A 23626-nucleotide genomic window follows, 5' to 3' on the forward strand; every position below is an offset into this window, starting at 1 on the left:
AATTTCTCAAATTTTCGAATAAATTTTAGACGTTGATGAATCAATTTTTATAATCCAAGGTAGAATTGATGAACAGTTGTTAACCATCCCACCGAATTTCCAAATTCACTGGGATTGCCCGGATTATCACCTCACCAATTTCCGGTTATCCGTTGGATCGCTAATTATAATTTTACGGAATATCAATCAATATCGTCTGTGCAAAGGTATCAGGCTCGCAGGGAGATAGCTGACCAACTATGTCACTAAAACAACTTGCGATTCAATTTCATCACACGACACCATCAAATAATCAGAAACGTGTTCAGAAAAATCAGGACCACACTGGCCTTTTCCAGATCTGTTTCGAATAATTCGATCATATCCTGAGCTTTGATGCGTAAAATTCGAAAGCTAGCGCAAACTGAATCAAACAGTGAGAAGGGTCAGATATAATCATATGAGCATTAAACTTTTATATAATCAAGTCAGTAATATGATTCGTTGTTTTGCTTTCGTCTCGATTAGACGCAAATTGTTTATCTCCGTTTGAGTTCGCAAAATAACAATACACGAGTTATCGTACGGGTGTTTTTTTGTCGATTAGTTCTTGTGTTGCGCGATAACAATAGCCTGTTGTATATCGGCAGAAACATCTGCACACTGGTAGGGGCAGGCTACCCCGCCAGTGATTCGATACGCAGCTGATATATCAGCAAGAATAATTCTCCCGCACCGCTGTTACCCCGCTAGCAGCACGGACCACCATACGATCGAGCGAGTGGAAGTCAACTAAAAGTGGCATCTACAAGGTCGCGTGTAGGATACGGCCACTGTGTCACAACACGAAGCTGGATCGTCATTGTTTGTTCTGCGGCGACACTAGATTAATCCAACTATCAGCCGTGAGGTCGTGACTTAGACGTTCGGTGAAGTATTACCTTTAGAATTTTTACTATAATTATCAATATTATTACTATGTTATAATATTATTATTAATATTATCATTGATATTATTATTATTGTTATTATTATTATTATTACTACAATTATTATTATTATTATTACTACAATTATTATTATTATTATTATTATTATTATTATTATTACTATTGTTATTAGTATTAGTATTACTGTCTTTTTTTTTATTTGATCCATTGTAGACTAAAAAATTGTTTTTAAAATTTAATATCAACTGCTTGAACCCCCCCCCCCCCCCCCATATTCGAATATTTATCGTTTGTGTGCGGTAGAGCGTAACGCTCCCGCAAAATGGTCGACATGCAGGTGCAACTTTTCCTGGATGTGGAAACAAACGGGGAAGAAATTGAAATTTCTCCCATCAGCTCACCCCTACCTTCCCCTGTGCCCTCCCCTTTGCCAAGTCCTGTACCAAGAGTACCGGAAGTACGGGTAAAAGCTTACCCAGATGCCGCTGGCGGTCCCTACGTTGTTTTTTTCCGGCCCATAAAGAAGCCATTGAATATTATTCAAATTGGCAAAGACCTGGCAAAACATTTTTCGGCCGTAACCGAGATTACGAAGGTGAGGCCGAACAAACTGCGAGTTGTCGTGAGTAGCTTGAAGCAAGCAAACGAAATTGCTGGCTACGAGCTCTTCACGAGAGAGTATCGCGTGTACATCCCTGCCAAGGATGTAGAAATCGACGGTGTGGTTACCGAGGGGAATCTCACTGTCGATGACATTTTGCGTCATGGAGTTGGCTGTTTTAAAAACCCCTTGATGCAAAGTGTAAAGATACTGGATTGCAAGCGAGGGCTGAGCCACCCTTGACAGGAAACATCTTTTCCTTCTTGCCAACTGATGAGGGTACATCTGACGATCCCGTCGAAGGGTGTTCTTATGCCTTGCCAGAGGGATCTAGGAAGAGGAGAATGCTCAACTCTCCTAATCTTTCTCGCAAAGGTCGTAAGATAACCCCTAGCGGAATGACCAATAAGACAACACAAAAAGGAAGCGGTGAAGAAAAACCGAAGCAAGTACCCCCCGGTTTTAATTTCAAATCAAACCAGGAGTACCCACCGCTTCCTGGGGCACCAAAAACCCCTCGTGCACCCATTTCTCGATCAGAAGATAAAAAAGAAACAGGGTTCATAAAATTTTCTGATAGTGTGGACTGGATTTTTAAAACATTCAACATACCAGATCCCCTACAAAATATTCTTCTTGCCCTTCTTCCTACAGTGAAAACCTTTTTGAAGCAACTAGCAGCAACTTGGCCCCTCATTTCAGCTATTATATCTTTCGATGACTAATACGGCGAAAGAGGTTAGGAATTTTTTCACTGTATTACAGTGGAATTGCAGAAGTATCATCCCCAAATTCGATTTATTTTCTCATTTGATGAATACATACAATTGTGACGCATTCGCGCTCTGTGAAACCTTTCTCAATTCGAACGATCAACTCAATTTCCACGGTTTTAACATTATTCGTCGAGATCGAGACTCACACGGTGGAGGGGTACTTTTAGGGATCAAAAAGTGCTATTCTTTTTTCAGAATCGACCTCCCCTCGATCTCGAATATTGAAGTTGTTGCCATTCAAACGAATTTGAATGGAAAAGACCTTTGCCTTGTTTCGTTATATATTCCCCCATCCGCGCGGATTGAACAGAAGCAACTCCTTGATATAGCAGAATTGCTTACCGCACCTTTTATGATTTTGGGAGATTTTAACTCTCACTGTTCGCTATGGGGGTCGCTGTACGACGACTACCGATCTTCTTTAATTTGTAACTTGATCGACGACTTCAATATGACACTTTTGAATACTGGGGAAGCGACACGTGTACCTAATCCTCCAGCACGTGAAAGCGTGCTTGACCTATCCATCTGCTCGACATCACTAGCGTTAGATTGCCAGTGGAAAGTAATCAACGATCCTCACGGTAGTGATCATCTTCCAATCGTTATATCAATTGCTAATGGTTCAACTCCCCCGAACCCAATCAATATTTCCTACGACCTTACACGTAATATTGATTGGAAGCGTTATGAGTCTATTATAGCGGAATCTATCGAGACTCACGAGGAACTTCCTCCGGAGGAAGAATACGCGTTCTTAGCTGGCTTGATAATCGACGCCGCGACTCAAGCTCAGACGAAACCGATACCCGGGGTAACGATTAGACAGCGCCCTCCCAACAAATGGTGGGACAAAGAGTGCTCTGAGCTGTACGTGCGAACTCTTTGCACTCTTTGGGATACCGCCAGGCGCATGCGGAACCGTGACGTTTCGAATGAGAGTGAGGAGTATTCAGATCGCTGGATACTCGATTTTGCCAAAAAGGTCTGTCCGGACTCTGTACCGGAACAGAAAACCTTTCGCGACGCGTTTATAGTAACTACGGAAGAGCCTCCATTTTCGATGTTGGAATTTTCAATGGCTCTCCTGTCGTGCAACAATAAGGCTCCAGGGTTAGATAGAATAAAATTCAACCTGTTGAAGAATCTACCCGACTCTGCAAAAGACGCTTGTTGAATTTGTTCAACAAGTTTCTTGAGCTAAATACTGTTCTGAGGTAAAAGTCATTGCTATTGGGAAACCCGGGAAACCTGCCTCTGATCACAATTCATATAGGCCGATTGCGATGCTCTCTTGCCTCCGGAAATTAATGGAGAAAATGATCCTCTTAAGGTTAGACAAATGGGTCGAAACAAACGGTTTACTTTCAGATACTCAATTTGGCTTTCGCCGGGGCAAAGGGACGAACGATTGCCTAGCGTTGCTTTCTACTGAAATTCAAGTCGCATTTGCTCGGAAAGAGCAAATGGCTTCTGCGTTCTTGGACATTAAGGGGGCTTTTGACTCTGTCTCTGTAGAAGTTTTAAGCGCGAAACTTCATTCGCAGGGACTTTCACCAAATTTGAATAACTTTTTGCTCAACTTGTTGTCAGAAAAGCATATGTATTTCTCACATGGCGATTCGACAACTTCCCGAACTAGTTACATGGGCCTTCCCTAGGGCTCATGTTTAAGTCCTCTCTTATATAGTTTTTACGTCAATGACATCGATGAATGTCTTGCAAATTCATGCACGCTAAGGCAACTTGCAGACGATAGCGTTGTATCCATTACTGGAAGCGATGCTAGCGATCTGCAAGGACCATTGCAAGATACCTTAGACAATTTGTCTGAATGGGCTCTTAAGCTGGGTATCGAATTCTCTCCGGAGAAAACTGAGTTGGTCGTTTTTTCTAGGAAGCATAACCCAGCTCAGCTGCAGCTCGTACTAACGGGTAAAACGATCTCTCAGGTTTTAGTCGCTGAATATCTCGGGGTCTGGTTCGACTCTAAATGCACCTGGGCTTGTCATATTAGGTATCTGACACGAAAATGCCAACAGAGGATTAATTTTCTTCGTACGATTACCGGAACCTGGTGGGGAGCCCACCCAGGAGACCTTCTGAGGTTATACCAAACAACAATACTGTCAGTTCTTGAGTACGGTTGTTTCTGCTTTCGCTCCGCTGCGAACACGCATATTTTGAAACTAGAAAGAATACAATATCGTTGTTTGCGTATTGCCTTGGGTTGCATGCAGTCGACCCATACGATGAGTCTTGAAGTGTTAGCGGGTATTCTTCCGTTGAAACATCGTATTTGGAATCTCTCTTACCGGTTGCTAATTCGATGCACAGTTATGAACCCATTAGTAATTGAAAATTTCGAGAGGTTGGTCGACCTTCAATCTCAATCCAGATTTATGACTTTATATTTTGACTATATGGCTCAAGATATTAATCCTTCATCATACGATTCCTCCAATGTCGCACTTTTAGATACTTCTAATAATGCTATATTCTTCGACACCACCATGAAACAAGACATTTCTGGTATTCCGGATCAATTGCGACCCCAAGAGATCCCTAAGATTTTTTCCAATAAGTTTAAACATGTTAGTTATGATAAAAGGTTTTACACGGACGGATCTAATCTAGATGAGTCCACTGGCTTCGGTGTTTTCCACGAAAATTTTACCGCCTCCTACAAACTCGATGCTCCTGCTTCCGTGTACGTCGCAGAACTTGCTGCTATTCAGTACTCTCTTGGAATCATCGAAACCCTACCCATAGACCACTACTTCATCTTCACAGATAGTCTCAGTGCCATTGAGGCCCTGCGATCGATGAAGCCTGTGAAGCACACCCCGTATATCCTGGGGAAAATACGGCGGTTTTTAAGTGCTTTAACAGATAAAAATTACCGGGTTACCTTAGCGTGGGTCCCTTCTCATTGCTCGATTCCGGGTAATGAAAAGGCTGACTCTTTAGCTAAGGTGGGTGCTATTGATGGCGATATTTATGAAAGACCAATTGCTTATGATGAATTTTATAGCATTTTGCGTCAGAGAACACTCAACAGTTGGCAATCATCATGGAACTCAGATGAACTGGGACGGTGGCTACATTCCATTTTTCCTAAGGTATCGACGAAAGCATGGTTCAAGGGGTTGAATGTAGGTCGGGACTTCATTCGCGTGATGTCCAGACTTATGTCCAATCACTACACGTTAAACACGCATCTCTTTCGTATAGGGCTTGTAGACAGTAATCACTGCGTTTGTGGCGATGGCTACCATGACATCGAGCATGTTGTTTGGTCGTGTGCCGAATTCTGTGATGTTAGGTCCGAGCTTATAGATTCCCTCCGGGCCCGAGGAAAAACAACCGAACGTACTCGTTAGAGACATTCTGGGAAGCGGTGATCTCCAGTACATGACACAACTGTACTGTTATTTGAAAAAGACTGACATTAAAATTTAATATTCTTTTGTCTATTTGTCAGAATACCCGTATACGACGCTGGAGACACGAACACGAAGAGCCTAAATCTATGTTTAAAAAACAAAAAAGAACACCAGTCGAAACACAAATAGATCGTATATCTTAATTAGTTTTAAGCAAGAATTGTATTTCCCTCCTCTCATCTTAAATCGCCACTAGCTCGTAGTCGGCCGCGAGAATAAATAAAAGGCCTCCCTCTTTTCCCTGCTAACGTAGAATTAATACGAATTGTACTTGGCTCAGTAAAACAGAAAATGTATCGTGCCGTGTCAAATAAACTAATTTTAAACCAAGTCAGTAATATAAAATTTTCCTGTTCTTAAGGAAAATATGAGAATGAATTGGCATGAATTGGATTTTTTTTTAATTTTTGTAAAAATAACACCCATCCAAATTTTATGTAACACTAGCCTCACAGTATAATGTATAGTATAGTATAATGAGTTCCTTCAATCATGATGAGGAATAGTATAATTTGATAGCTATCCGTTCAAGGTATTGTCTTTATTTATTCACACAAAAGTAACGGTTTTTTTACTGATAGTTGGAGAAACAAACAAAGGAAGTACATACTCTACTTACTAAAACCCTATATTACTAATAGAACTATTTTTTAATTCATTTTAAACTGCCATTCCTGTAGTAGCGATCATGCAAGCTCTTGAAAAAATCCCAGAAGGTCAAATTCAGCAGAGTGTGCGGCGCTATCCGCGCGTAAAGAGGTACGAATCCTTTGTACAGACCGTGGCCACTCTCGGTGCGATAGATCTTCACAAAGCAGTCGAAAATGTTCGCATACAGAAGACCCTTTCCAGCGGCGTTCACGCCTGCAATGCAAACATTCAAAAGCACACATTAGAAAACAGCACGAACCAATTGGTAGAGCGTACCTTGATTCGTCATCCGTGCTAGAACCACATCAACGGGACACATCAGCACTGCTAAGATGAAACCGGCTATGACGCTACTCGCCAACGCTTTGCCGATCACCGAGTCCTGAAACGTTTCATACTTTGCGAGATAATCTTTGCAGGCAGCAAATGAAGCCATCTGCGTAGCAGATCCCAGAGAAACCCGCGTCAGATGTGCTGTGTAGCCTCGATATAACCCTCTGACGCCACTCGCCTTGTATATGTTTACGAAAGCAGCTACGGTACCACTGTGATGGTGTTGAAACTTGGCACTGTAGTGTTGAGCACTTTTAGCTTGCATTTGCGTTTTCACCACGAACACCGGACAGGAAGTGGTAGAGCCAATGACCCCTGCAAAACAACCCCAAAAGACTGGCAGCAAGGGTTTCACCAGTGCATTATCACTTCGTGTCCAGCCTAAATTTTCCACCACATGATAAGTTCCCAGGCGGGCACTATTCATCGAAAACTGATACAAAGCCCCGGCCGGAAGTCCTTTCTGTAGGCCTCGCAGTCCGTCCGATTGCACTACGGATACAATCGATTGCCACAGCCCCCGGTAGGCTCGCTTGCCGATCTTGTCTCTCGCCAGAAGCTCCCCCTCCAGTTGTTGGCGCGTCTTGAGCACATCGAACGGGTTGGTGAAAACTACGGCACAGCAGGACGAGAGGCCGCCCAGGAGGAATTCCATCTTCCGGTTGATTCGAACTGGCAATGGCAGAACAAGAAAATGCTAAAGTTTGTCACTTTGGAACAGTTTCATTCCACTAGACTCGGGTGAATGGGTAGGCAACAAAAAAAGATTTATGATTGCAAAATTACGAGTACCTACGATTGACAATGTCAATAGAGACCGCAATAAATTGCGGTTCGTTGGCAGATAGTATTTCACTATTTCTAGGAGATTTTGTTGTTGTTGTTGTGTGAATCGTCCCATAAAACCCGATTTCCTTATTAAGGGTGAATCAAAAAGTTAACGAACTGTGATGCACATAGGTGGTATATAGCAACAAAGCAGGAATTTTAATCTCTACGGGATGGATTCGATCGGGTTCTACTCACAGCACAGGTTGCCTTTTTATGGTTTTCTATACAGCATTTATTATTTCTTCTATCTTCGTCCTTCCTTTGCGTATGCACTGCACTTTACTCAAACCGGTTTTTCTGTGCTATTGTAGGTCAAGAAACAGCCAACAGCAAGTTGGTACCAATCGCTTCTTCTGTTATTCAAATAACCTGAATTATTCTGATATCTCTCAGCTTCTCGGAGGCTCTAATGTATATGTACAATAATAATAGTAATAGTTTAAGTGGCATTATTACTGATTTACCTATCACTTTATTACTTTTTTACTAATCATTTGCTCACTGGTTTTGGTAGACGGAATTTGAACGACGTTTAAGCAACACATTTTTCACAACCAGTTTTTCTTGCCCTGCTGAAGCTGTTAGACATGGATAATTTCGAGATAAAATTTACCGGGTTTTTTTCAGCGTCCAATCGAGAGTTTCAAGGATGAATCGTAGAATGGCAGAGAGATGATAATATATGTACGAAAACGTGCGTCATCCCTCATAGAACAAAAGTTAGATGCATAAACGTCCCAAATCGAACGAATACTTCAGGAGATGTGGTGATTTCTTGACAACTAAAATTAATGGTTTCTATTTTCAGAATGATGGTACAATGTTTATAACACCCTATATTGGCTACCATGACAACGTTAGTCACTGCTATTCAACAAACTGTGTTTTTAAGTACAAAAGTATTTTTATAGTTTACTAAATTGAATTTTTCGAAGAAAAGAAAATGCATAAAACTCGACAGTCTCCATCACGAAGAGGACGCCAAATCTGGAAAAATCAACACTATGATAAATTTCACATTCTGAACAGAATGCAAAAACGACATCCTCTTCGAGAGGAGGAAGTAGTACTTTAAGTTAAAATATTATTGTAAAAACCTTTCTGAATGAATAACAGAACATGAAGGAACAGAAAATGAAGGAAATTTGTCAAATTCTGTTATCATCCGCCTTTAAGTAATTTTTGGTACCGATAAATTTCCGGAAGTAATTTCGATGTATTCCGGCGAGATCGAAACTTTTATACACACATTTCAAAAAGGTGGAGTGCTCATTGCCATAAATGCAGAATTCACTTCAGGAGAAATAAACACATTTTTTTTTATTTTGATGAAAAACTCTAAAACGCTCAGATCATGAAACAAAAATTCAATTCAAATAGTTCAAATATAAATAATATTTGAACTAATATTTAAATATTTAAATAGTTGGGCAGGAAGGCTCAGTCAAAATGTTTTTCTTGTGAAACAATAACTTAGAAAAAGTTACACGAGCGGTCTAAAAGTGAAACTTTTGGTGTTGCTGAAGATTTGGAGTATATTGAATTTGAGCCATTTATATGGGGTGCTAAGATCTCCTCAGGTTTTCAAAGACAATATTATTAGCGTTACTGATTATGCCAGGCGTCGTCCCTTTGGAAAACCGTTTTCCAGCAAAAAAAAAACTTGACTTTAATGCCTAATACCGTCACTCAACGGGTTTTGTTATTCGGTAAATATTTATTAGTTTCTTTAACTTCTACAAAAAATTTACTTTTATACCAAAAACTACAATGTTCCATATACCAACTAAAAATTTGGTTTCAATTTCACTGTATCAAGAAAAATATTTTTCTGGTTTTTACGATTTATCGGTCAAACCAGTCTGATTCAACAAACAAAATATTTATATAGATAGTTCAGACTATGCTAAAGAGGTATGAATTGAAAAAAGTATAAAAGCAATGTTTATTAAAGTATTAGAGTCATTTTGCTGAAGCCCGTCGAATGACCTCGCTGATCAAAGTTACCCCAGTTTATGGTACTTATCTTACCGAATCTATTGAAATTGTTGCAAAAAAACTGATGAAATAATACTTGAAATTTGAACTTTTACAAAGTAGAGAATTCACACGTGCTGCCAGAGCCCCCCTTTAAACACCCTCACAGCGTCTAAGAACGACAAAACAGTGCAGAACAAATTTTCATACCCCATAAATCATGATGCGTCTGTATAATCTACATTGCAAAACCATTGGCATAAAAATTTCAGAAGAACCAATTAAAAATTGTCTGAATGACACTATAAACAATGTGTAGAAAAAACCGACTCCTGCGATTCTGGAGGCGGAATCTCGATCGATTCCCCGTCCGATCCAGGCATGTACAAGGTACCGTAGTTCAAGAAGGCAGCTTCGGAAGACCTCAGCCATCGGGTAAAGCTATACCCCTTTCAGAACGAGCACAAATGTGTGGGTAAAAAATGACGGATAACAAAACCTAAATCGAAGCAATTCCTGTATAAAACACTTGCTTGCTCCAGCTTTTTGATTTTCCATAGCAGCTGCGATGTTGACACTAGCGTTGTGAGCAAGGGAAAGGGATACCCGGAAAGATATCCTGGGTTGTATATTTTTAGCCCAAAGTAAAGGCATTGAATACTATGCAAATTTGTAGGGATCCGCCACGGTTTTCAGCCGTTACCGAGATTACTTAAGTGCGTCCGAATAAACTGCGTTTTAAGTGTCAAGCCTCAAGCAAGCAAACAAAATTGCTATTTGTGAGCTTTTCACGCGTACCCCAGCGTGTAAATTCCAGCTCGCGCAGTCGAGATTGACGGTGTAGTTAGTAATTTGAGTCTGACTGTCGAGGACCTATTGAAGGCTGGAACAGGCCGTTCCAAGGATTCCAGTCTTCAACCGATAAAGATACTCGATTGCAAGCAATTGCATTCAGTATCGCTCGACAAGGGTGTAACAACACTTTCACCGGGGCTGTTCTGCCGAGCCGCGGGTAATGAGCTGTCACATTTGCAAGCAGCTGGATTATACGGGATCGCCACAGAAGGCAGAATCACAAAAGACAGAATCATGAAAGGCAGTACTCTATGACCATACAAACAAGGCAGAATGTTTCAAAAGGCGGAAATATGAAAGGCAGAATTTCGAGAAGCACGAAAGGCAGAATCACTGGAAGCAAAATCTGGCTAACGATAGCCAAGTGCGTGATGGCAAATTGGTGCGAATCCTGGTCACGGTACCAGAGCTGCTTCTCTACATTTATTAATTAGTATTATTTGGTAACCAGACTTAATAATTGGTCGCAAGCAATGACCAGTTTTGACTTAGTCCTCAAGACTCTCACGGCGTCGTGGAGAGTAATTTTTCGATGTTGGGTATATCTTACACTAGTCTCAACGGCCTAACAATAATCAAGCAAAGAACCGAGGCGGCAAAAAGCCGCCGTGGTTTCCGCGGTGGCAGCCTCTCGCATACAAACGACAGATCTACTAGTTTTCTAGGATTATTCAAACAGGTTTTCTTTCCATTAGTTAAGTCCGAATGAGCCGCAGCGAGTAAGGACAGCATACACTTGGACAATAGAGTTGGCCAAATGCCGCGAGTGTGTGTTGTTGAAGAGAAAACAAGCTATTTTGTGGTTCTACCATTTGCTATTCTGCCCTATGGAATATTCTGCCTTTTGCAGGAGACCCGATAAAGGTGCTGAAAAGTGCCTCTATTGTGGGCAAACTCCGCATGAGCTATCCATATGCCCAGCGTACAAACAGCGACAAGCTAGGCGTTCTCCTATAGTTAGGTTGCTACTAATTCCAGATTTAGAAAACCGGGAGCTGAGTGATTGAGCAGAGACAAGTTTTGCTGTTAGTCTTGCACCTGGAGCGCAAATACTAGTAGATATTATCATCTTCAATGTGTAATATATAGGATTTGAAAAAAACTTTTTGAGTACGGATAGGAATAATCGGAAATGACATGCTGTAAAAAATATATTTATCACATATTTTCCATGGAAAGCCTCAGTTAGATATCGAATTCTCTGCGGAGATATTATACGGATTATTATTATTATTTCTGCCGAGATAGTAGTTTTTTCCTAGAAAGCACGGGTAATTCAGAACTGGCGTGTCTCGGACGAGACTTCTTCATCTAATCATAAACAACTCGAAGTTGGAGCGTCTAAGGAGAAGTTTAACGAAGCGAAACGTGCTTCGGATTGGGCGCAGTACAGGAAAGCACTCACCGAGTACAATAAAGAAATATGAAAATCCAAGAGGAGAATTTGGATTCAACATGTGAAAGTATAGTCAACACACCTGTACTCAACAAAACGCTGGCCAAGAATCACACTATTGAACTTGGTAGCCTTGAGCATCAGAATGGAATTTACGATGTCTCAACTTCTAACATACTTGACGAAATTTTCACATCGACAAGAGTGGAAAATGCTGAGATCTTTTCAACCTTTTTTCCAACTTACATGCTTGGATACCCTTTATCTAAGTTTCAATTTGCCTATCAAACAGGTACCTCTACAGTTACAGCGCTTCAAAGAACTCTTTCAGTAGAAGAAATAGCATTATGCCCTTTCCTGCATATTGAAGGTGCTTCCGAAAACACGACCTACCACGACCTACTCTTCCATGACGAATGCGATAAAAAATAGGATGTTTCACACATGCATAGTCAACTGGATTCATACCATGCTTGCACAAAGAATTATCTCTTCGGAGCTGGGGGGATCATCTATAACTGTAAGAGCTACGAAAGGATGGCCTTAAGGTGGAGTACTTTCACCACTCCTGTGGTCTTTAGTTGAGGATGGCCTCCTCAGAAGCTTAAAAGGTAAAGGTTTTGAAATTGTAGCCTTTGCAGACGACATTGTCATTATGGTAAGAGGGAAGTTTGACATGTAGTCTCGGAAAGAATGCAACTTGCTTTAAACGTAACCCATTTCTGGTGTTAAGAAGAGGATCTGAACATTAACCCGGCAAAAGTTACAGTTGTAGCTTTCAATAAAGGAGGAAACTTAACCTAATGCCTCTTAAGCTGGAGGGAAGTTCTATCCAGTTTAGCGAAATTGTTAAATTTCTAGGATCTAGCGGTCAGTGCGTTCTGGTTATGTTCCTAAACGGTTGGCAGAAAATGGGGCTTAAAACTAAAAATGATCAGATGGACTCCAGAAAACTACATACGCTTCCTCAGTGCGGTGGCCTTAAAAAAAAGAGGCCACAGCAAGCACAAAGTGAGTGCGCTGCGGCTTAAACGTCTTAAAGAGACCTTAACTAGTGATCTTGTTGGGTCACCAGTCATCTGGTGCGTTCTCTCACTGCGAAGGCTGTGTCGTATGAACTCTGTCAGTTTGTCAGTTTGGGTTCCAGAGCACTGTAGCATAAACGGCAATGAAAAAGCAGACGAACTGGCCAAACAAGGCTCCAACTCGCAATTTGTTGGTCCGAAACTCTTTTGCGGTATCTCAAATTAATCTATAAAAATGGAACCTAAATACTGGGAAGAACAACGGGTGACAGCTAACTTGACGTCGAAAAGGCAATAACGCCAAACGGAAAAATTACTAAAAAGCTCCTAGAGCTCAACAAGTGGGCTCTTTGTACTTACACAGGACTAATAACAGGGCTTTGCCGAGTTCAGGATGACCCTTGTCGGTTCTGTAATATAGAAGGCGAAACCTCGGGACATCTGCTATGCAGCTGTGGTGCATTACGCATGAGCAGAATCAAATTTCTCAGCAAGGGCTGCTTGCAACCGAGTGAGATTTGGTCTGCTAATCCTGAAAGGTAGTTGTTTTTATAAAGCACCTTCTACCTGACTGGAAGCGTGCTGAGGGAACCGGCCACTCACTTGATATATACTACAAATACGAAATCGATATATACTACAAATACTACAATAGTTCTAACCAATGGTCGCAGTATTCTAGTTCCAAAAGGTGGGCGCAACAAACGTTGAAATTTATGAAAGACCAATTGCCTTTAATAAATATTTCGCACTTGTACGGCAGAATATGATCATCAGTTGGCAAAATTCATGGATCAAAGAGAACTTGGAAGGTGTGTACAATCCAATGGGTATTGGGCTCGGCGAAAGCTGTGTCTGTACCAGTGGTCTAAATTAATAGCTTCCCTCCAGGCCGGAGATAGACAACCAGCTCTTACTGTTGGTGATGTGTTGGCGAGCCTTGACATGTCCCACATATACGTTTTCCTGAAATCTATCCATGCCCCAGTCTAGTCTCATTCCCCTCTGCTTACATCCAACCTAACGGCAAGAAAACGTTCAGACTCCGGATTCAGAACCAGCAACTAGTTTCCACATGACACCTTCAGCACTCAGAGAACACAAGTCTTCCGTACAATCCTGGCTTAGCGAAACATACCACATATGCTGCATAATTATGGCTATTTGAAGAACATCAAGGTACCTATCCAACACATACCACTGAACAAAACATGCTCGTTCTAAGTTAGATTTATTTTAGCTCGTAGTTGGCAGCGAGGATAAAAGTTATGGTTTTAGTTTATAAGATACATCATTCCGCGTCGAACACTCGACAGAAACGGACGTGCAAAGTGGTCGTTCTATTACAATCCGGTCCGTGTGTACGAATAGCCAAACAAAAGAGTGTATTATTCAAGGCCATCAGTTGACAGTCGAGTCCGTGTCGCTGTGCTGAGTGATCTCACATTCGGCTCACTGCTGGTGGCTGTATTGGTGCTGCTGTACTGGTGCTGCTGGCTGCTTTAGATGCAGCTTCGAACGATCGGACAACCACTGCTGGAAGGAAGAAGTAAAGAGGTACGTGTTCTTGTCGGCGCTAGTTCGCTAGTGCGCTACATTTAGCGCGATGGATATAGATCCCTCGCCTCCCGTGCCACCATCCCCGATCCCCCCTGACCCTGACCCTTCTGTTACCCCCTCCCCTGTTCATTCTCCAGTCCCCCCTCGCCCCAGGCTTTACCCGGACGGATCTCAACAGGGCAGCTATACTGTTTATTTTCGTCCAAAGGCAGGAGTGAATTCAAAGCGATTAAACATACTGCAAATTTCAAAAGACCTGACGAAGGGGTACAAGGCCGTGACCAAAATTTCCAAGGTCCGACCTAACAAGCTCATTGTCGTGGTCAGTGATCTGACACAGGCCAATGCTATCGCTTGCTCTGAGCTCTTCACACGCGAGTATCGCGTTTACATACCCGCACGAGACGTGGAGATCGACGGTGTCATAACCGATTCGAGTCTGTCTGTCGAGTGTATCCTTAAAAGCGCAACCGGTTGCTTCAAAAATACCGAAACACAGGCGAAGATTTTGGATTGTAAGCAATTGCGGTCCATGTCTCCCGTCGGCGGTAAAAAAGTTTACACTCCGTCAGACTCGTTTCGCGTTACGTTTGCCGGATCTGCACTCCCTAGCCACGTCTCGATCGACCGGGTTCGCCTGCCTGTGCGATTGTATGTACCCCGTGTTATGAATTGCACCAATTGCAAGCAGTTAGGCCACACAGCCGCCTACTGCTGCAATAAGGCACGATGTAGCAAGTGTGGGGAGACTCATGCGGAAGATTCTTGCAGTGTTAATGCTGAAAAATGTATTCACTGTGGGGAAAACCAGCATGCTGAAGAAGACCGTGACCACTTCTACCATAACATCGAACCCCTTTGATCTGTTGCCCTCCGATTGAACCGATTCTGACGATTCATCAGCGGGAACATCTTATGCCAATCCTGGGGAGTCTAGGAAGAGGAAAAATGTTTCTTCTCCTAAACTTCCCCGTAAAGGTCCTAAGATTTCCCAGAGTGTAATGAAAAGTACGAACAAACCAAACAGTGCTGCGGAAAAACCGAAGCAAACTCCTCCTGGGCTTGCAAATTTAAAGTCCCAGAAGCACTGCCAGGAACATCTAAAACCCCAGTTGTTCCTTTTGCACATCCAGTTGATGAAACAAACTCTGGATTAGTGAAATTTTCTGACATTGTGGACTGGATTTTTGAAAATTTTAATATACCCGATCCAATAAAAAATTTTCTTACAGCATTCCTCCCAACAGTTAGATCATTTTTGAAGCAGTTGACTGCCCAATGGCCCCTCCTTGCAGCGATTGTATCCTTCGATGCCTAATTCAACTGCGTATATGAAGGATTCTATCTCTGTCTTACAGTGGAATTGTAGAAGTATTTTACCAAAAATTGATTCGTTTAAAGTTTTGATAAATAAAAACAAATGCGATGCATTTTCCCTTTGTGAAACTTGGCTTACTTCAAATATTGATCTCAACTTCCCTGATTTTAATATTATTCGCCTTGATCGAGACACCCCATATGGAGGAGTACTTTTAGGGATTAAAAAGTGCTATTCTTTCTATCGTATTAACCTCCCCTCGATTCCAGGCATCGAAGTTGTCGCATGTCAAATGACAATACAAGGTAAAGAGCTTTGCCTCAATATATATTCCTCCCAGAGCACAGGTTGGGCAACGGCTGCTCTTTGATTTAATAGAACTTCTTCCCTCACCACGTTTGATTTTGGGAGACTTCAACTCTGATGGCGTGGCTTGGGGTTCCCCATACAATGATAACCGCTCCTCTTTAATCTATAACCTTTGCGATGACTTCGACATGACTATTTTAAACAACGGTGAAATGACACGTATCCCGAAACCTCCAACGCGCCCAAGCGCTTTGGATCTATCCTTATGTTCGACGTCGCTACGGTTGGATTGCACATGGAAGGTAATCCTTGATCCTCACCGTAGCGACCATTTGCCTATTCTTATTCCAATTAATAACGGGTCGACTCGCATGCGACCAATTGACATTCCGTATGACTTCACACGGAATGTCGATTGGAAGTTATACGAGGAAATGATTTCAAAAGCGGTCGAGTCGATTCAACATCACCCACCACTTGAAGAATACAACCTCCTCGCGGGCTTGATTCTCGACGCCGCGTTGCAAGCCCAAACGAAGAAATATCCCGGCGTAACGATCAAAGAACGGCCTCCCACTCCGTGGTGGGACCAAGAGTGCTCCGATGTCTACACGCAAAGATCCGACGCGTTTAAGGCCTACCAGAAGGGAGGTATACCTGGCGACTATTAACGGTATTCGGAGCTTGATACCAAGCTTAAAAGTTTGGCTAAAGCAAAGAAACGTGGATATTGGCGTCGGTTCGTGAACGAGACGTCGAGGGAGACATCGATGAGCACTCTTTGGAACACAGCCCGAAGAATGCGGAATCGCGTAACGGTCAACGAAAGCGAGGAGTCTTCAAGTCGGTGGATATTTGATTTTGCCAGGAAAGTATGTCCGGACTCTGTTCCTGAGCAAAACATTGTTCGCGATGCGTCTCCGGGCCACGACGCGATAGAATCACCTTTTACGCTGGCAGAATTTTCAGTTGCCCTCCTGTCCTGTAACAATAACGCGCCTGGGTTAGATAGAATCAAATTCAACTTGTTGAAGAATCTACCCGGCAATGCCAAGAGGCGCTTGTTGAACTTGTTCAATAAGTTCCTGGAGCAAAACATTGTACCGCAGGATTGGAGGCAAGTGAAGGTGATCGCCATCCAAAAACCGGGAAAACCAGCTTCTGACCACAACTCTTATAGGCCGATTGCAATGCTATCCTGTATCCGGAAATTGATGGAAAAAATGATACTCCGTCGTTTAGACCATTGGGTCGAATCAAATGGTCTACTATCAGATACTCAATTTGACTTCCGCCGTGCCAAAGGGACGAATGATTGTCTTGCGTTGCTTTCAACAGATATTCAGCTGGCGCATGCTCGCAAAGAACAAATGGCGTCTGCGTTCTTGGACATTAAGGGGGCTTTTGATTCCGTTTCTATTGACATTTTTTCGGGTAAACTTCACCGACAAGGATTTTCTCCAATTTTGAACAATTTTTTGCACAATTTGTTGTCCGAAAAGCACATGCATTTTACGCACGGCGATTTGGCAACTTTTCGCATTAGCTACATGGGTCTTCCCCAGGGCTCATGTTTAAGCCCCCTTCTTTACAACTTTTATGTAAATGACATCGACGAATGTCTGGCAAATTCATGCACGATAAGACAACTTGCAGACGACAGTGTAATCTCTGTTACAGGAGCCAAAGCTGCCGAATTGCAAGGACCATTGCAAGATACCTTGGACAATTTGTCTGCTTGGGCTTTACAGCTAGGTATCGAATTCTCTCCGGAGAAGACTGAGATAGTAGTTTTTTCTAGGAAGCATGAACCTGCTCAGCTTCAAACACAATTAATGGGTAAAACGATTTCTCAGGTTTTGGTACACAAATATCTTGGTGTCTGGTTCGACTCTAAAAGCACCTGGGGTTGTCACGTGAGGTATCTGATGAAAAAATGTCAACAAAGAGTGAATTTTCTTCGTACAATAACCGGACAATGGTGGGGAGCCCACCCAGGAGACCTTATAAGGCATTACCAAACAACGATACTGTCTGTTATTGAGTACGGGTGTTTCTGCTTCCGCTCCGCAGCAAACACACATTTGATCAAACTGGAGCGAATACAATATCGTTGTTTGCGTATCGCCTTGGGTTGCATGCAGTCGACCCATACGATGAGTTTGGAGGTCTTAGCTGGAGTACTACCATTGAAAAACCGCTTCTGGAGCCTGTTTTCTCGTATTCTAATCAAATGTGAGGTCTTGAACCGTCCCGTGATTGAAAATTTTGAAAGGTTAATCGAATTTAATTCTCAAACCCGTTTTATGACATTGTATTTCAATCACATGTCCCAAAATATTAACCCTTCTTCGAATATTCCAAATCGTGTCGACTTATCAAATACTTCTGATTCTACTGTGTTTTTCGATACATCCATGATAGAAGAAACTCGTGGAATCCCGGATCATTTACGCGTGCAGCAGATCCCTAAAATTTTTTCCAATAAATATCGAAACATCAACTGCGACAATATGTACTACACTGACGGATCACTTCTTGATGGGTCCACTGGCTTCGGTATCTTCAATAACAATTTAACCGTCTCCCATAAGCTCGATAATCCTGCTTCTGTTTACGTCGCAGAATTGGCTGCAATTAAGTACACCCTAGGGATTATCGAAAAACTGCCCACGGACCATTATTTCATCTTTACGGACAGTCTCAGTTCCATTGAGGCTCTCCGATCGATGTTAAGCACTCTCCGTATTTCCTGGGGAAAATACGGGAACATCTGAGTGCTTTATCCGAAAAACCTACTCAGATTACCTTAGCGTGGGTCCCTTCTCACTGCTCGATACCGGGCAATGAGAAAGCGGACTCTTTGGCTAAGGTGGGCGCAACAAACGGTGATATTTATGTAAGACCAATTGCCTTTAATGAATTTTTCGCATTTGTACCTCAAAATACGATCATCAGTTGGCAAAATTCTTGGACCAAGGGGGAACTGGGAAGGTGGTTACATTCCATAATCCCCAAGATGTCGACGAACCCGTGGTTCAAGGGGTTGGATGTAGGTCGGGATTTCATTTGCGTGATGTCCCGGCTTATGTCCAATCACTATAGATTTGACGCGCATCTCCGTCGTGTTGGGCTCGGGGAGAGTGGTATCTGTGCCTGTAGGGAAGGTTATCACGACATAGAGCACGTTGTTTGGTCATGCCCTCTACACCGTGACGCCAGGACTAGATTAATAGCTTCCCTGCAGGCCGAAGGTAGGCAGCCGGCTGTTCCTGTTCGTGATGTCTTGGCGAGCCGTGACCTATCCTACATGTCCCTTATATACGTTTTCCTGAAATCCATCCACGCCCCAGTTTAGTCCTATCCCCTTCCGCCTACATCCAACCAAACGACAAGAACACGTTAAGACCCCGGATCCGGAAATAGCAATCAGACCCGCACGATACTCTCAAGGCCCGATGGAAACAACCCGATATGCCAGTCCGTAATATCTTGGCCCAGCAGCGGAACAAATTTAATATGCTGCTTACCTATGGCAATGAAAACCATCAAACAGCAAACCTGTGCTTTTAATGCAAAATATTCTAGCTTTAAGTTAGATTTAGTTTCAGCTCGTAGTCGGCAGCGAGGATAAAAAAATTTGCTTTTAGTTATTAAGATACTTTAGAAAGTAAGCTACCAGATATAATTGGCGCCGTTAAACATTGAATTGTATTTGTGCCGTGTCAAATAAACTATAGATGAAGAAAAAAAAAGATACATACTTCATGAAGTAAGACACTAGGTATAATTATCTGCGTAATACATTAATTTGTTTTGAGCCGTGTCAAAAAAAAAAATCATTACTGCGCATGTATAGTGAGTTCTAATATGACAATTCAATTTCAGTTTTCAGGCTCTCATCGATAAATGTTGAAATGTCGATGCTCTGAAATCCGATTGAGTTCGTCGGTTTATCTTGCTTAAAAAGTTGATTATGTATACGTCTAAAAGTTGATAGCATGGTCAAATAGTTTCTTTGCTTTAAAAGGTTCATGATACTGAAAATTCAGTTCAAATCAATATAAACCATCAAATATAGTCTATAACGATGATAGTTACTAATACTATCATTGGTCACAATAATTTGTTTGTTTGTCCAAGATTGCCCAAACGGCATGCTGACTTGCGTAAGACAAGTGTAACGCAGAGAACCACATAAAGTATACTTTAAATAGATGCTCCTTCAGAACACTAGAAGAGCACAAACGAAGTCAAGCAACTAGAGCAATTAATTTATCAGCCGTTGACGTTTGCCCCGCCTGCCTGCTCCACACCGGTGATTTGTCTAGACTATGAATCCAAAAATGGTTCAGAGTCAGAGAAACGACGCTTTCCGCTGTTGCTTTTGCTTCCCCAACACTTGAAGACGACGACAACATTGACGGTCGCTTACAAAACATCGAACTGAACACAGAGCACTGCTCGATCCGGTTGTTGCACTGAAGCCAACAGCATTATCGTATCATTGAATACATATACACAAAACCCGGGGAGAAGATTCGAACACACATTATTCGCTTTGATTATGTTTCTGGATTCTTCAAAGTTACTTATGTACTTATGTAGGTGCAGCAAGCGTCCGCTGAGTTTATTTTCGTTTACTTCAAAGCGCCTTCTCGTATCATAACATAACATGTCGTCTGTAAAGGGAACGCGTTTTATTGTGGGGTCCATAAAATAATTATGTGGGTCGACGACTGTGTGAACAGAAAAGGTGTGGCATTCAATTCTGTCTCCTTTTTGCGGATACAAGAACTAGTTTACTGCCGGGTGCAATAAACCTCGGCTCAATTCTTCGAGAATGCAATAATGCATCTGGTTGTTTCAAAACGTAAGCAAAGAAATATTAACCTTGAATCAGATGTCAATAGATTGGTAATTGTGAAATCATCATCGAATGAAATTGGCTGTATTTCTTATAGTTCTATAGCTAAATTATGCAAAACTTACCACTCTCCGACTCTGCGTAGTGTTTCCTCTAGTCTGGTAAACGGTTCTATACGTTGGTACCGCAAGTAGATTTACACGTCCTTTTATTTGCTCAATGAATTGCGATGACGAAGCGATTGAATAATTTTCTCGTGTCGTTGTTTCTATCGCGTCTAGGCCAGCGGCAATACTGCCATAGCTTCCATCATCATTCGCAGTGTTTCGCGACGGCTTTTTATAAATATAACGCCACTACTTCACTTTTGCACTAACGTAGGCAGTATACTCACACATGTGTGAAAACTTTCTTTCTCCTTATGAGCACGGGGCGCGCTTCGACACGCAATTTTTCGGTATTTATTCGAATGCAATTGAACCTTTTTATTTTCGCGACTTTCACCAAACCACACAAACAAAACATATACAATTTATAAAACTTTAAAGCTGAACAAGCTGTTTCTTTGTACACTACTTACGAGTTTGCTGATGCTTCGTAAGCAGATGCTAATTAAGTGTAATTTTTTTTACTTAACATAATACTATAGTACTAACATAGTACTATTTTGCTGACAATATGAATAGACTATGCGACACAGTTCATCCGCCTAACGGAGGGGAGCTGTTCCCGTACAGAAAAAAGCTTTAAATGAAAACACTGACTGCACCGCTACAACAAAAACAACCAACTCGTTCGGGTTCTGGAAGCGAACTGCGAAACTCGACTGTGGTTGAATGAAGTGTTTTCGTTCCTTTTTGCCTCTTTTCACGTATTGTGTACATTGGAAAAATCAAGTGCGGTTAAGGGTTAATCGTTGCTGTCATCTTTGTGTTTGACAGTTGGTTCTGTGTAAATTGAGCTGAACCCTGAAGACCATATTAGACGCAGAGTTGCCGTTTCGAAATTTGTATTTGACGACAAAAATCTGTGAAAATCTGCGACCAGAGAAAAAAATCTGTGATCATATCTGGGATATGAATATTTTTTTAAAAACAAAGCGAGATTGATTGAAATGTTTTATATTAACATTAAATTTCCCTCCAATAAATTGAATTAACTATTTAGCTTTTAAAATTGCATTAGAACTTATTTCTCAACAAAGTGTTTTTCAGGTTGGCATTGAGACCAGATAAGCTGCGTATCAGAGAAAGTGGCCATGATTTAGTCAGAAGAAACTCATTCATACGTTAGATACGGTAAACGTCAAAATTTCGTGAATTCAATCATAATGAGGTGATTCAAACAGGTAACCTCTCTGCACACTTCATTGAGTTAACTAAGGGCATCCTTAACGGTGCGCTTCTATACCTCGTTTGGTAGCGCTCTATCATCACTTCACACCGTACCGGTCGCTGCTAAACGCGCTAGAGGAATAGTAGCCGAGCTTCCAGGAAGCATCGCGCTCTCAAATTTAGCAGCCCGATAACAGCGCTGCTAAAAATTTATGCTGGATGAAACGTCAAACTGAAACGATAGCAACGACCGGTGCGAAAACGGGTGAGTGAGCAAATTAGCCACGCTGTACACAGCCGCCATAACAACTCAAATGGTACCGCACTGTTAAGGATGCCCTAAGCAGCATATAGCGCGAAAAACTAGCATTCTAGATGGAATCGATAAATGGCAAATGTCGGAATTGTAAACGAATTCGAAATTTGAGAAAAGAATGACTCCGGATAGTCGAACTATTTTCCACGGATGATTATTCGAGCTTCCGGAAAATCGTACCTTCGAATTAATGAGTTTGATCTGTAGAAAACAAATGTAAGTAATTTGTTATTTCCGGCATTTATGGGAAATATCTGAGAAAATCTGTGATTTTCCAAAAATATCTATCATCTGTGATCACAGATTTTGTGATTTGAAAAAGGGAAAAAAAAACGGTGATTTTACAGAAAAATCTGTGCAAATGGTAACTCTGATTACACGCTACGAGTTTCAAACAAAGTAAAAACTTCAAGCAAAATAATTATTTTCCGCACACTTAAAAAATAGAAACGGCAGAGTTTTATTTTGTTTGGAGACAATTTTGCTTGGAGACAGTTTCCACAGTCAAAACAAGTTTTTTTTTATTCTTAATTAGGGATTACGTCTTTCTATACACATTTAATCAAAATTAGTCAATCGATTTTTTTTCAACAATTCATCGGTAAAGTTTATTAATACCGATATTTCTGGTAGAAAGCACTAAATTAACGACGGTTCTGTAGCATCTGTAAGTTTTATCATAATTGGGTTGTTTAGCTATATCAGTTTTTCATATCATCTGAAAGATCTGCATTTTCTAAGTAAAACGTGATTTAAAAAAAATTCTATCGTTATCCTTCGATTTTTAAATCACGATTTAAAACTGCTCGAAATCGCTACAATGACAGTTCGCCCATATACCAACTGTCATTGTAGCGATTTAGAACGAATTTTTATTCTTCAATTAAAAATCGAAGAATAATGATATAAAGTTTTGACAAAACACATTTTGCTCTGAAAATCACACTCTTGTAATTAAATGTAATAAAATGTAATAAAATTGAACATCCGTGAATAGCTAAACAACTCAATTTAGTCATTTTCTACAGAAATATTTGCTTAATGTTGCATTCACCGAAATCTGTAAAACTTTGTAACGAACAATCTGTGAAACCGCCAGATT

General features: G+C 41.4%; 2 protein-coding genes across 4 annotated transcripts in view; both read right to left on the bottom strand.

Annotated features, from left to right (window-relative positions):
- Positions 1-21696, bottom strand: part of LOC129726127 (protein draper) — a 106108-nt gene extending 84412 nt beyond the window's left edge. For all 3 annotated transcript variants that reach the window (XM_055682785.1, XM_055682782.1, XM_055682783.1), the window contains exon 1: positions 21000-21696. The gene's annotated coding sequence lies outside the window, so the exon portion shown is untranslated. The remainder of the gene's footprint in view (positions 1-20999) is intronic.
- On the bottom strand, positions 6408-7391 carry LOC129725146 (solute carrier family 25 member 35-like). The gene is made up of 2 exons (XM_055680627.1): positions 6680-7391; positions 6408-6616 (listed from the first exon to the last, which is right to left on the bottom strand). The coding sequence occupies exons 1-2, from the start codon at positions 7389-7391 to the stop codon at positions 6408-6410; spliced, it is 921 nt and encodes a 306-aa protein (XP_055536602.1).
- Positions 21697-23626: the final 1930 nt, after the last annotated feature.

The sequence above is a fragment of the Wyeomyia smithii genome, chromosome 2 (assembly GCF_029784165.1).
Source record: "Wyeomyia smithii strain HCP4-BCI-WySm-NY-G18 chromosome 2, ASM2978416v1, whole genome shotgun sequence".
In the NCBI taxonomy this organism is placed as follows: domain Eukaryota; kingdom Metazoa; phylum Arthropoda; class Insecta; order Diptera; family Culicidae; genus Wyeomyia; species Wyeomyia smithii.